Source organism: Balaenoptera borealis, assembly GCF_965194805.1.
Source record: "Balaenoptera borealis genome assembly, chromosome: 15".
NCBI classification, from domain to species: domain Eukaryota; kingdom Metazoa; phylum Chordata; class Mammalia; order Artiodactyla; family Balaenopteridae; genus Balaenoptera; species Balaenoptera borealis.
This window is the reverse complement of record NC_138871.1, coordinates 71,638,774-71,653,370: the sequence shown is the minus strand read 5'-3', so window position 1 is coordinate 71,653,370 and position 14,597 is coordinate 71,638,774. Positions and strand designations below refer to the sequence as shown.

The following is a 14,597-nucleotide window of genomic DNA, read 5'->3' as shown; positions in this document are numbered from 1 at the left end:
TTATAAAATTTTGTCATTCACGAATGTAATATAAATGGAACCATATACGATGTAACCTTTGGGATTTGGTTCTGTTCAGTCGGCTTAATTCCCTGGAGATTCATCCAAGTTGTATGTATCAATAGTTCCTTTTTTATTATTGAGTAGTATTTCATGGTATGCATTCCCCAAGTTTGGTTAATGACTCACCCATTGGGGAACACCTGGGCTGATTCCAGTTTTTGGCTGTTATAAATAAAGCTGCTGTGAATTTTTATGTAGAAGGTTTTGTATGATCATAAATTTTTGTTTCTCTGGGATAAATGCCTAATAGTGCAATTACTGGGTCATATGGTAATTGCATGTTTAGTTTTATAAGAAACTACCAAACTGTTTCTCGAGTGGCTGTACTATTTTATATTCCTTCAATAGCGTGTGAGTGATCTTGTTTCTCTGCATCTTCACCAGCATTTGGTGGTTTTACTATTTTGTGTTTTAGCTATCCTGATAAGTGTGTAGTAATAATCTCACTCACTGTTGTTTTAAATCGCATTTCCTTGATAGCCAGAGGTGTTGAAAAATCTTTTTATGTTCTTATTTGCCATCTGTGTGTTCTCTGGTGAAATATCTGTTCACGTCAGTTGCCCATTTTCTAATTGCATTCTTTTTTCTTTTTTTTTTTTTTAACTATTGAGTTTTATGAGCTCTTTATACATTTTATTTTATTTATTTGGCTGCGTTGGGTCTTCGTTGCTGCACGCGAGTTGTGGTGAGCGGAGGCTACTCTTTTTTGCGGTGTGCGGGCTTCTCATTGCGGTGGCTTCTCTTCTTGCGGAGCATGGGCTCTAGGCACGTGGGCTTCAGTAGTTGTGGTGCGTGGGCTTAGTTGCTCCACGGCATGTGGGATCTTCCCGGACCAGGGCTTGAACCTGTGTCCCCTGCACTGGCAGGCGAATTCTTAACCACTGCACCACCAGGGAAGTCCCTTGAAAGCTTTTTAAAGTTAATTTTTATCAGTGATGTGTACACATATTTGAAGTTAAGTAAACTGCTAAAAGATTTATAGTAACAAAAAAAGCAGTCTCCTGTCTCATTTCCTCTCCATCTTCAGTCCTGTTCTTTAGAAGCATCTTCTACCTCTTCTGTTATATACTCCTGTATTTTCAAAAGATAAGGTATACAGCCATCTCTTGAGTATTAATTTAATATTAGATGAAAATTTTAACCTGTTATAATCTCATCCCACTTTTATCCCAGTTTTTTTTGTTAAATTGATATCCAGTGGTTACATTAATATGCCCATGTGAATATTCCCTATCAAGCCAAATAGTCTGTTATGACTCTATTTCCTTTTTTCTGAAGTTGAAAGTTCTTTTTATTTGATTAATTTCCTTTACGCATTATCAAGTCTTCCTACATCCTCCAACAACCTCTCAGAATGAATTTCTACACAGTCAAACTATTAGAGATATATATATTTCTTCCTGGATACCTCTCTTCTAGGTCTTTCTCCTCCTTGCTTCAGTTCCCTTAGCCTCTCTCATGTGAGATACTGTTGTTAATTTATTGCCTTGGATCATATCATTCTCTAGTAGCTTCTTGCCAAAACGGTACATGGCAAAGGAAATTTTTTGAGACTTTCCATATTTGACAATGTCTAAATTCTTTCCTTTCACTCAATTGAAAGTTTGACAGGGCCTAGGATTCTGGTTTGAAAATAATTTTCCCTTAGGATTTTGAAAGTATTACTTTTGTCTTTTAGCTTCTGATGTTGTTGGCAGGTACAATACCATTCTGATTCTTTATCCATCATTTATGGCCTAGTTTGTCTCTGGAAGTTTTTAGATTTTTAGTTTTTTTGAATTCCTGGTAACAGATCATGTACCTCAGTGGGTGGGTCTTTTTTTAAAATAAATCTATCATTCTCGATACTTGGTGGGCCTTTCCAGGTCCTTAACTTCTTCACGTTTTCTTACATTTTTCCCTCCTGTGATTTTCTTCCCTTTATTTTCTGTTTTTAGTTGGATGTTGGACTTCCTGGATTGATTGTATAATTTTCTATTTTCTAGCTTTGCTAATTCGTTCTTTCTGGGAGATTTCTTTGACTTTACCTTTTAACTTTTCTATTGAAGATTTTATTTCAGCTGTAGTATGTTTAAGTTTCTAGTGTTTTTTCTGGTTTATTCCTTAAAATTTGTTTTTAAGCATTCTGTTCTTGTTTTATAAATACAGTATCTTTCTTGGAAGATAGCTTTTTTGACATTTTCTTCTTGACTCTCTTTTTCCTTCGAGTTTTCCATACCCATGTTTGTTTTATTCTGTATTTTATTTTAGAGGCCTTCCTCAAATGATTGGTGATTTCAGGACATACATTCATAATTAAGAATGGGTTGTTGAATCAGCTGCACTTCAATAAGATTTTTTTAAAAAGTGCCAAAAAAAAAAAAAAAAAAGAATGGGTCTTTGAAAAGATGTTCATGAGCTTTGTAAACATGGGTGGGGCTTTTTAATCTCCCTGGTTTTAGTTTCATCTCCACACTCCACTGAACCTCTTGTTCCTGAATTCAGAGTGTGTCAGTTTCAGATTTTCTAGAGAATAAATCTTTAGACTCCTGCTAGGTCTTGAGGAGTGGTAATATCTGGTTATGTGAAATGGAGACTAGGTCTTGGGGTGTCCTTATATAAACCTTCAATCAGGCCTTTACTTTCTGCCTGGTACCTAATACCTCCTATTGCTAAACCTCCTATTTAGACGTGAATTGGCTTGCTCCTCATTGGTATCTTCTTCAGTGGGTTCTGAGGTCATAAACGTCTTCATCTATTGTGGTTAGTTACAATGTCTCTCCATTGCAATGAAGGTAAACTCTTTATATTTCTTGTTTTCCTTAAAGTTTTGGTGTGATTTTGGAGAGAAGGGATCAGAAAGATTTTTCTCTTTTAGTTTAACTGGAATTTGAAGTAATTTTTCACTCCAAATGATTTTTGACTCCACTTTTTAACTCATAAATAACATCCAGTAGGATTAGGGATGGATGATACTTTGCTACTGTTCTTGTAAATATCTAGTCCATCCTCAAAATACTGATATTTTTGTTATTTAGGGTAGTCAAATGAATGTAGTAGGGAATCAGAGTATTCACAACAGCACCATTTAAAGGAAAGAGCTTTAATTTAGATGTATAATTCTTGGCTGATTTACCTGGGGAGAAGGGAGAGTATTTTTTGCTTTTTGAACAAAGTATGACTGTAGTCTTAAACTTCAGTCTTTTGCTCTCGATGTATACTATTTTATAGAATACTGACCAACAAATGATTCAGCAAACTCATAATCTGTCAGAGGATTGCAGTGGGTCCTATATATTACAGCACTTGGCTTTGAATGATAAGGTATCGCCCGCTTGATTTTTAGCTGGTTTGAAACCTACTAGTAAATATTTTTCCTTACAAAGTGTGAGTAGAGTTATTCTGCCTCTTTGTATATTCTCAGTCTTACTAAAATGGCTTTGCCTTCCTTAAATTAGACATTAATGGATACGTGTGAATTTTTTTAAATCCATTCGTGTCTTTTTGCATATTTTTGTGTGTGGGAATATATAGTCAGCATAATAAATGGACAAGAGTGCTGTGGAAGGTAAATATAATATCAAAATAACTGTTCAAGTGTTAGCTCTTTGCTTAAGTGAGTAAGAATTCTGAAAACTTTTTTCTTCTTTTGGAAAGTTTCAGACCTACAGTAAAGATACTTATTATAATGAATCCTCTTATATCCTTCCTCTAGATTCACCAATTGCCAATATTTTGCTACATTTGGTTTTATGTCTCTTTAGATAGTTTATTTTATGTATGAAGTGGTGTCTGATTCAAAATAGATTAAAGATTTGTATGCCATAGTCATTTTTCAAAAATAAAGTAGGAAATTAAGCTATAAGCCTTTGCACTTGCCGTTGAGGTTTTGCAATGTGTCAGGCACTCTCTGTGAGCACCAGAGATGCAGTGGTGAGTAGTACAACTTGGTGCCTGTCCTTGTGGAGTTTAAGTTCTAGTGGAGAATTTTGAAAAGTGCACCAACATACCACTACTTTCTCAGCACCTAAGTTAGAATCTGATTCTCAATATCTTTGCTGCTCTTCTAAGACATTTCATATTTGTGGGAAATACAAGCTTTATGCTCTTTAAGACACCTTATTTTTCTGTTCTGTTTTCTTGTCTTACAAAGTTACGTTTGCTATACCTCATGAAAGAAAGTTTTGTTTTGTTTTTTTAAGATACAGAATTTTAAACAGGTAGTAACACTTACATGTATCTAGAGACTAGTCTTCCATTAACCTCTGAACATAATACAGACGAAAACAAATCGTATATTCACAAATCACCTAAATTAAAGCCACACGTAGTACTTAGTGTTTTCTTAGTGCCTTACTGACTTTGTTTTTTAATTCCATTTTATTAGACCCTGAAGAAGCAGCAGACTTTTGTTTTTATGCCGGTGACATGTCCAGCCAGCAGAAATGAGACCAGATAGACATTTAGGTAGGAGACCTGAAAACTAAGACAAAGATTAAAGATTGTATTACCGTACGATACAGTTACAGATTTGTGAATTGATGATTATGGCCAATGAGAAGTTCCTTTTTTTTTTTTGGCCGTGCCGCACGGCTTGCGAGGTCTTAGTTCCCCGACCAGGGGTTTCACTGCCCGGCTGTGGCAGTGAAAGCACCGAGTCCTAACCACTGGACCGCCAGGGAATTCCCTAGAAGAAGTTCTTTTATCTTCAGTAGTCTCTGTTGAGGTAGAAAGTTTGATATATTTTGGAGACATAATAAAAAATGAGTTTTGGTGCCTTATGTATGTATAATCAGAGTTTAACTTTTGTGGAATAATTTTTCCACAAGATGCTGGATAAATGCTTTATTATAATAAAATGAAATTATTTCTCGTATTCAGAAAGAATTTAAAAAATTGGGATGCATTGATGGAAAAGTGAAGCCTGAGGGTGAATATAATCCAAACAAAGTTATGAGCTTGGATGAGGTAAATTTAAGATTTACTCACTAGTTCTCAAGTATTAGGATTGTTGGAGGATTATCCTTTAAAATGTGAGTGAACAGTTTGGGGGATAAATATAAGGATTTTTTTTTTCATGTTGAATGAAACATTTACAGAAGTAATTTCTCTATTTTAAATGGATTCAAAAAGGGTCTGCACAGCTGTGTGAATGTCAGGACCATAAATAGCATCTTAATGAAACTGGCTTATACCTAAGCTCTAAGATGGACTTCCAGGAAGTCAGCCATGCTCTTAACTTAATATGCCTCCCTCAAGAATAGTGGGCTTTTTGAATAAGTCAGACAGGGTTTAGCAGTTTGTATTTCTCTGTACAATAAAATATTCTAATAAAAGTATTTAATAATAATATCTTATATAACACAGGTAACTATAAATTAAGCAACAGGTGGACAGTTTCCTTTGTGGAGTATTTGTGACTGATGATCAATGTGTGCTTAAGGGAATAAAAATAATTTCAATGTTAACCTGATATACTCAAATAACTAATTTTTACACTATAATATCGTGACTTGCCCCTCTAATTTTTCTTTTTCTTTTTCTTTTTTTAAAAATACGCATGCATTCCTCTTGGGTGTGTATTTAGGGGTGGGATTGCTGGGTCATGGTGTACGCATATATTTAGCTTTGGTAGGTACTAGCTTTCGCAGATAGTACTGAACAATTTTACAAAGTGGTCCTATCAATTTTGGTTCATCTTTTTTTTTTAATTTATTTTTATGTATTTATTTTTGGCTGCCTTGGGTCTGCATTGCTGCGCGTGGGCTTTCTCTAATTGCAGCAGGGGGACTACTTTTCATTGCAGTGCTTGGGCATCTCATTGCGGTGGTTTCTTTTATTGTGGAGCACGGGCTCTAGGCACGCAGGCTTCAGTAGTTGTGGTGAGTGGGCTCAGTAGTTGTGGCGCACGGGCTTTAGTTGCTCCGCGGCATGTGGGATCTTCCTGGACCAGGGCTCGAACCCGTGTCCCCTGCATTGGCAGGTGGATTCTTAACCACTGTGCCACCAGGGAAGCCCCTTCCCCCTCTAATTTTTCTTCAATTTCTCTTCTGAAAAACTTTCTTTAATAAGATGTCTATATGTAGGTGCCACAGATTACAGGACTTTTTTAAAACTTTCTTCTTTAGCCCCCAACACATTTTCTTGAGCTGATTTTTACTTTTTTTCTACGTTATGCTTTTTAGCAGGCACTGTTTAAGTCATTGGTGATGAATATATGTATATATATATATATATATATGAATGCTCTTATTCTTTGCCCTAGGTTGTGGTCTTTCTATTAAATGATGATTTCCAACTCCAGCAGTGATTTAGTTAAGCACAATTTGCCTTTTAAAACTTGCCTCAGTCTCAGGTGACATCTTCATCCTTGACATTCTGTCTCCCTTGGAATGCGTGAGCCCCCTGGAATGCTTTAGCCCCTGCTGAATGGACTGTTTCTTCAAACATTTGCCTTTTTTCCTGATCTTCTATTGAATTTTAGCAAACCTACTGAGTTTAAAATTGCTTCAGTTGAGTGAGAGTTTTTTAGGGAACTGTATTTTCAAATACAGTTTGTTTTATCATCTGTTGTTAGGTGAATTTGTTGGTTGATGGAAATGAGTGGCTAGAAGGGAAGAAATAGAGGTCTTAAAACATTAATTTTAAGGAAAGCATTATAGGTAATTTCAAGAGTAAATAATTAAAATTTTTTGTTAGTTTGTTCTTGACTCTTCTACTGTAAAACACATCTTCCTCAAAGCAATGGTGTCAGTGTGCCTGCTTGGTATTGTATGATATATGCAATGCAATTGTACATATGTTGTTTTGTAGATTTTGAAATGTACCATGGAGTACTATTACAGCTTGGCTCATCCTCCTTGCTATTTGTCAGTTAAATTTTCTCACATAACTGCCATGATCTGCTTCAGTGGATGATTTTCTTTTAAGACCATATTTGGCTTTCCTCAGCCATTGAATTTGAACAATCTGTGGTGGGTTGATTTTCTTTAAAGATGATAAAGAATGATCCTTTTTTTTTAAATACCTTTATTGGAGTATAATTGCTTTACAATGTTGTGTTAGTTTCTGCTGTACAACAAAGTGAATCAGCTGTATGTATACATATATCCCCATATCTCCTCCCTCTTGAGCCTCCCTCCCACCCTCCCTTTCCCACCCCTCTAGGTTGTCAACAAAGCACCAAGCTGATCTCCCTGTGCTATGCAGCAGCTTCCCACTAGCCATCCATTTTACATTTGGTAGTGTATATATGTCAGTGTTACTCTCTCACCTCATCCCCTTCCCCACCGTGTCCTCAAGCCCATTCTCTATGTCTGCATCTTTATTCCTGTCCTGCCATTAGGTTCATCAGTACCGTTTTTTTTAGATTCCATATATGTGCGTTAGCATCTGGTGTTTGTTTTTCTCTTCCTGACTTACTTCACTCTGTATGACAGACTCTAGGTCCATCCACCTCATTACAAATAACTCAGTTTCGTTCCTTTTTATGGCGGAGTGATATTCCATTGCATATATGTGCCACATCTTTATCCATTCATCTATTGATGGACATTTAGGTTGCTTCCATGTCATGGCTATTGTAAATAGTGCTGCAGTGAACAAAGAATGATCCATTTTTTGAAATACGCAATGACTGTGAAGACAGTGGTTCCAAAGTGTGGATCTCTTCACAGCAGCACCAGCATCACCAGGAAGCTTGCTGGAAATGCAAATTCTCACGTTCTACCTGTCAACTGTTGAATCAGAAATTCCTGGGGTAGGACTCAGCCATCTGTATTTTGATGGAGCCGTCCAGATGATTTCCATACAAGCTAAAGTTTGAGAGCCAAGGTTGTACTATTAAATACATCACAGAAGTAGTTGTATTTTACTTTTTTTCCTCCTTCCACAGTGTATCTTGGAGATCATTCCTCATGATTAGTTTCTTCATTTTTTAAAAACTGCTGCATAGTGTTCCATTAGATGTATCACGATTTAGTTAATGAGTTCCGTGTTTATCAACATTTTGGGTCTGGAGCATAAAGTGTTTAGAAATTATGTGGTGCCGACTGTGAAGGGCCTTATATGATCTGGCAGTAAGCTTGTACTTCATCCTGTAGATGGGGTAGTGAGTGGCAGGATTAGATCCATGTCACATAATCCTGATGCTACCACTGTCTGGGCGAATCGGTGCCACTAACTTAGGGAATATGCTAGTTAGGAGCATGTCTCACAGGCATGATGATAAGTTTTTTTAACCAAAATGCGAAATTTGAGAAGTACATGGTAAATATTCCAAAGGTTTATTGGGGCAAAAACTGTGAGTACTTTAGGATTACGATTATCATAACTAGTCAGATAATTTAAAAAATAGAACTACTGTATGGTTCAGCAGTCCCACCTTTGGATATAGATCCTGAGGAATTGAAAGCAGAGTCTTGAAGAGATTTTGCACACCCGTGTTCATAGCAGCACTTGTTACAGTAGCCATGAGGTGGAAGGAACCCAAAGTCCATTTGTGCTTATCAGGAGCTGGGGGAAAAGGGGCAAAGGAGCGTTGTTTAATGCATGTAGTTCTGCAAGTTGAAAAAGTTCTGGAGATCTGTTGCACTACAGTGTGAATATACTTAACACTACTGAACAGTACACTTAAAAATGGTTAAGATGGTAAATTCTATGGTACTTTTTTAAAAAATAAATTAATTTATTTATTTTATTATTTATTTATTTATTTTGGCTGCGTTGGGTCTTTTGTTGCTGTGGCTTCCCCTAGTTGCGGTGCGCTGGGGGCTACTCTTCATTGCAGTGTGCTGGCTTCTCGTTGTGATGGCTTCTGTTGTTGTGGAGCATGGGCTCTAGGCATGTGGGCTTCAGTAGTTGTGGCACACAGGCTCAGTAGTTGTGGCTCATGGGCTCTAGAGCACAGGCTCAGTAGTTGTGGTGCGTGGGCTTAGTTGATCCGCGGCATGTGGGATCTTCCCAGACCAGGGCTCGAACCCATGCCCCCTGCATTGGCAGGCGGATTCTTAACCACTGTGCCACCAGGGAAGCCCTGGTACTTGTTTTTACCACAATAAAAAAACCCCACATCACAACTAGGTTGGGATTGTATAGCATACATAGTTCAGGCCATACCACCATGGTCATGTCCAAAGCGCACTCAGTACAGGCGTACCTCATTTCACTGTGCTTTGCTTTATTGTTCTTCACAGATTCTTAACTTTTTACGAACTGAAGGTTTGTGGCAACCCTGCATTGAGCAAGTCTGTTTTTCCAACAGCATTTGCTCACTTCGTGTCTCTGTCATATTTTGGTAATTCTCATAATATTTCAAAAACTTTTTCATTATTATTGTGTTTGTTATAGTTATCTGTGATCAGCGATCTTTGATGTTACTATGACTTGCTGAAGGCTCACATGATGGTTAGTATTTCTTAGCAATAAAGTATCTTTAATGTATGTGCATTTTTTTAGACCGAATGCTATTACTGAATAGACTACAGCATTGTATAAACATAACTTTTACATGCACTGGGAAACCAGAAGATTCATGTGACTTGCTTTATTGTGGCATTTGCCTTATTGTGGTGGTCTGGAACAAACCCCCAGTACTTTGAAATATTTCGAGAATTATCAAAATGTGACACAGAGACAGGAGGAAGTGAGTAGTGCTGTTGGAAAAATGATGCCAACAGACTAGCTCGACACAGGGTTGCCACAAACCCTTCAATCTGTAAAAATGCGCAACGTCTTTGAAGCACAATAAAGTGAAATGCAATAAAATGAGGTATGACTGTACATTATTTCAGTTCATTCTCACACTAATCCTCTGAGGAAATTTGTATTATCCCCATTTTGTTAATGAGAAAATTGAGGATTAGGAACATTAGGTAATTGAGCCAAGAAGGTCACACAGCTAGTAAATGGTGAAACTAGAATTGTTAATCCCGGTCCCTCAGACTCTAAAGCCCATATTCTTTCCAGTACATTATACCAGAGAAGCTGGAAATACAGACTTTTACAAAAGTGAAATCATTTTAAAAAACCTAGAACAAAACAATACTGGCCAGACCTGAAATATTGGTACAAGGGCTACCATTTTGTGACTCATAAAACTTTATTGAAAAGTATGTTTTCAGACTTCCCTGGTGGTGCAGTGGTTAAGAATCCACCTGCCAGTGCGGGGGACACGGGTTTGATCCCTGGTCCGGGAAGATCCCACATGCCACGGAGCAGCTAAGCCCACGTGCCACAACTGCTGAGCCTGTGCACCACAACTACGGAAGCGCATGCGCCTAGAGCCTGTGCTCCGCAACAAGAGAAGCCATCGCAATGAGAAGCCCGTGCACAGCAACGAAGAGTAGCCCCTGCTCGCTGCAACTAGAGAAAGCCTGCACGCAGCAACGAAGACCCAATGCAGGCAAAAAATAAATTAAAAAAAAAAAAAGTAGTTATCAAAACACACACACACACACACACACACACACACACACACACACACAAATGAGAAGAAAAATATCTTTTACAAGAGTAATTTCTTTGGGTACATAATTTTGGGGATGGTTATAAACAGATTAGATATAGTTTCTTTATAGACAAAGAATTTGACTTGCTTTTCATATTTTTAGGTTGAAAGAGCTGATACGTAGTTGAGATTTTTTTTTTCTATTTATCTCTTTTGTTGATAATTTTAAGCAGCCATTGCTCTTCCCAGCATCAAACATCATACCCCTTAAATGGGACTCACTGGAACGTCAAAATCTCTAACTACCACCAGCCTAAGGTTGTAGGAGCTTTCAGAAAAGGGTTGGAGTTGGTTTCTATATATGATATTTTGTTTGGTTTAGAATATTTTTATCATGTGGTAAATCACTGTAGTAAGTGCCTTTACTCCTGGGCCAGGAAAGTGATTTCCAATGACAGGTGCATCTGTTTTTATTTGAATAATATTTTTTTTAAATTATATTTAAAGTAATGCCTATTAGCTTAAAAACATAGCATTAGAATGTATAGCATAGAAAGGGTAAGTACTGTGATGTCCCTCTTCTTTGCTGCTAATTGTTGCACATCCTTAATGTAATTTTGATGGCAATACTTTTTTTCAGTACATTTGTGTATTAGGAGGTGACAGCTCCTTGCTTTTCCCTGCCCCCCCCCCCGCCCCCCGCCAACCCAGCTGGCTTAAACAACAACAAAATGTTTATGTGTCACTTTTAGGGTTAGTTTGTTAAATGCTCAGCAACCTCACCAAGAACCCAAGTTATCTTTACATCCTGCCACTCAGTCAGTTAGTTTGTCCTCAGGCTAGTTCTCTTCATTGGTGTGGAGATACATGCAGCAATTTTAGGCTCCAGACATACTGAGTCATAACATCATCCAGAGGAAAAGGGACAATTTTTTCCTCGTGTCTCTTTTTTTCCCTTCCAGCTTTTTATTTTAAAAACTTTCAAATGCACTGAAAATTTGGAAGAATAGTGTAACTATTCACATATATGTCCTTCATGTAGATTTTCTATATTATTAACATTTTGCTGCATTTGTGCACTCATACCATTTGTATTTGTATTTCTTTTATTTGCTAGGCCATTTGAAAATTTGTAAGTAAGCTGCAGATATCATGACACTTCATCCCCTAAATACTCCAGTACGTATCTCCTCAGAACAAGAATGTTCTCTTATATAACTACAACCTCATAGTTACACCCAAGAAATTTAATATTAGTCAGTAGTATATGCTTTATAGTTCTTATTCAAACTGCCTCAACATTTTTGCCTTTTTTGGGGAGTGGTTGGTGGTGTAGGTGTCCAGAGTCCCATTCAAGATTATGCATTGAATTTAGTTGTCCTGTCTCTTTACTTTTCTTAATCTAGAATAAATAAGATCGTGACATTGAGTTTTTTGAATGAGTCTAAATATTTTATTAAGAATGACCCACATTTTGGATTTGTTTCCTCATGAATAGATTCATATTAAACATTTTGGCAAAAATACTACCTAGATGATGTGTCTTTCTCAGTGCATCACATCTCAGTGCATAATGTCATTTTGTCCTATTATTGGAGATACTAAGTTTGAGCCCTTGGGTAAGATAGAGCCTGCCGGATTTCTCCATTAAAGGTACTTTCCCCCTTTGTAATTAATAAATTATAGGTAGGGTGATGCTTTGAGATGGTGCAACTATCTTATTCTCTAGTAACATTTTACCTGTTGGTTTGATCTATGAATGAATCAGTTATTACATTTTTGGTTGCAAAAACTGTTTGTCTTTCATTTCTTTTTCTCTTTTTTTTGGGCGGGGGGCACACCTCGCAGCTTGCGGGATCTTAGTTCCCTGAGCAGGGATTGAACCTGGGCCCCGGCAGTGAAATTACCTAGTCCTAACCACTGGACCACCAGGGAATTCCCCCATTTTATCTTTTAAGAGCATGAAAACTCTGACCAGAAGCCCTTTGGCCGGCTTACGTTCACATTTCATTAGCTAGAATTGTGTTAACATGGCCATGATTAAGCAAGCATTTTCCTGACTTTTTTTTTTAAAGTCATATTTCTAAATCATGTGATTATTATACTGCTGTTTATTTATTAATTTTAGACATTATTTGTTGATTTCCTGTTGTGGAATATGAGAGTTTGAGTCCAGACATTCTGGAGCCAGAATATATAGGAATATAGGAATGGAGGAGTCATTGGTACATGGTGTGTTTGGGGACTGCAGGTAGTACAGAGAGGCTAGAATTCGAGGCATGACAGGACATAAATTGGGGCTAGATTGTAGAAGACCTTAAAAGTCTTGTTAAGGAGTTTGGATTTTCTAAGATATCATCAAGTAGGGCAATGAGTTCAGATTTAAAGTATGACATTTTTCTCTCTTTAAAAAGTGTGCTGTAGTTGGCCCTCTGTATCCGAGTTACAGAGGGCCAACCATAAGGGACTTGAGCGTGCACTGATACCGAGGGATGACTGTATATATACTTTGATGTGTGTGTTAAAAAGAACACAAAGAGATACATACCAAAATATTAACATGGGAATTAATGGAGGCAGAGAGACAGATTTGCAAAATGCTAGGTAGAATCCAAGAGAGAGAGATGATGAGGGTCCAAGCTGGGAAGGTGAGAATTAAGATATTAAAGATTTGGTGTGATTCATGTTGGGGACAAGATTGGTGAGATCAAGGGACCTAACTTAGGTAACTAGTAACTGATATCTTTAACTGAAGTAGTTAATGGTAGGGCGGGGATGGGGATTTCCTCCCCTTATTTGTGGATTCATTTATGTGAGGTCTCTACTAATCCATATAAACTCTATTGGAAAGATCAAAGGGATGAGCTCTTCAGTAAGTTGGCAAACATGTATTCAGTACTCACTATGGGCATTGTGCTAGGTTGGTGGAGAGTGAACAAAGTTGAGTATGCCTAGTGGCTGGAGTGACCATGTAATTTATCAGCCAGACTGAAGTCTGAGAGTGAAAGGGGTGCTAAAAATAGTTACATAATTTGTTGAAATATTTGACACTGTTTTTATTAATTTATTCCAAAACTATTTTAAAAAATAAGAATTTTTAATTCTTAAAAATGAATGTCTGTTTTCATGAAAGTAAAACTTTTTTTTTTTAGTATCAAGTATTTGATTGTTAAAAACATGATCCAGGCAGAATAGTCTTTGTGTCATAGTCATATACCTTTATTAACTATTAACTTTGTCTCTAATGCCATGTCCCTTGTATTTCTGTGAAGAATGTGTTTTTTCCAGTATGGTTGCGTTTTTTAAATAGAGTTTTCTGCAGTTCTCTGAGTTGTATTTTAGAGTTTATATATTGCAAATACATAATTGGAAATTTCATTTGGCACTTCCCTGTTTGCCACCTCTTATTTTCAAGAACTGCAATTTGCCAAAGGCTTCAAAGCCTGAAGATGTTTTTGGCATTCCACTTCATTGAATACTTTGATTAAATACTTCCAGCTGATTTTTAAAAATGCAACCAAAATTTAGAAGACTCATTTATTAAAAAAAAGTTCAGTACCACTGTAGGATACTTAGATTCATGAAGTAGTTCTTTAAAGGCTCAAACAGTTCTAAAATATGATTGAGGACATGTAACAAATCACATGCTGCCCGTTCATTCATATGTATTATTAACAGCTTGATCACAGGTTTTATAGTTGAGTCACTGTGTGTATTTCTAAGGTTTAACATCTAAGCTTGTCTTTCAGTTGGTAGAATATTGTAGCCTTTTTGTATGCAGTTATTTATTTATTTTAATTTTAAAAAATTTATTATTTAATTTATTTATTTTTGGCTGTGTTGGGTCTTTGTTGCTGCGTGCAGGCTTTCTCTAGTTGCTTTGAGCAGGGGCTATTCTTTTTTTTTTTTTTCCAAATATAATTTTTTTAAAAAATTATTTATTTATTTATTTATTTATTTTTGGCTGTGTTGGGTCTTCGTTTCTGTGCGAGGGCTTTCTCTAGTTGTGGCAAGCGGGGGCCACTCTTCATCACGGTGCGCGGGCCTCTCACCATCGCGGCCTCTCTTGTTGTGGAGCACAGGCTCCAGACGCGCAGGCTCAGTAGTT

At 37.0% G+C, this 14,597-nt stretch overlaps 1 protein-coding gene across 3 annotated transcripts in view; it reads left to right on the top strand.

Annotated features, from left to right (window-relative positions):
- The window catches only part of RAB10 (RAB10, member RAS oncogene family), a 75,838-nt gene that overhangs the window by 8,955 nt on the left and 52,286 nt on the right, over window positions 1-14,597 (top strand). The window contains exon 2 of one of the 3 annotated variants that reach the window (XM_082356918.1): window positions 4,430-4,509. The exons of the other annotated variants lie outside the window; for them this stretch is intronic. Coding sequence (XP_082213044.1) covers window positions 4,488-4,509 — 22 coding nt within the window. The 5' untranslated portion in view covers window positions 4,430-4,487. The remainder of the gene's footprint in view (window positions 1-4,429; window positions 4,510-14,597) is intronic. 3 annotated transcript variants of the gene reach the window in all.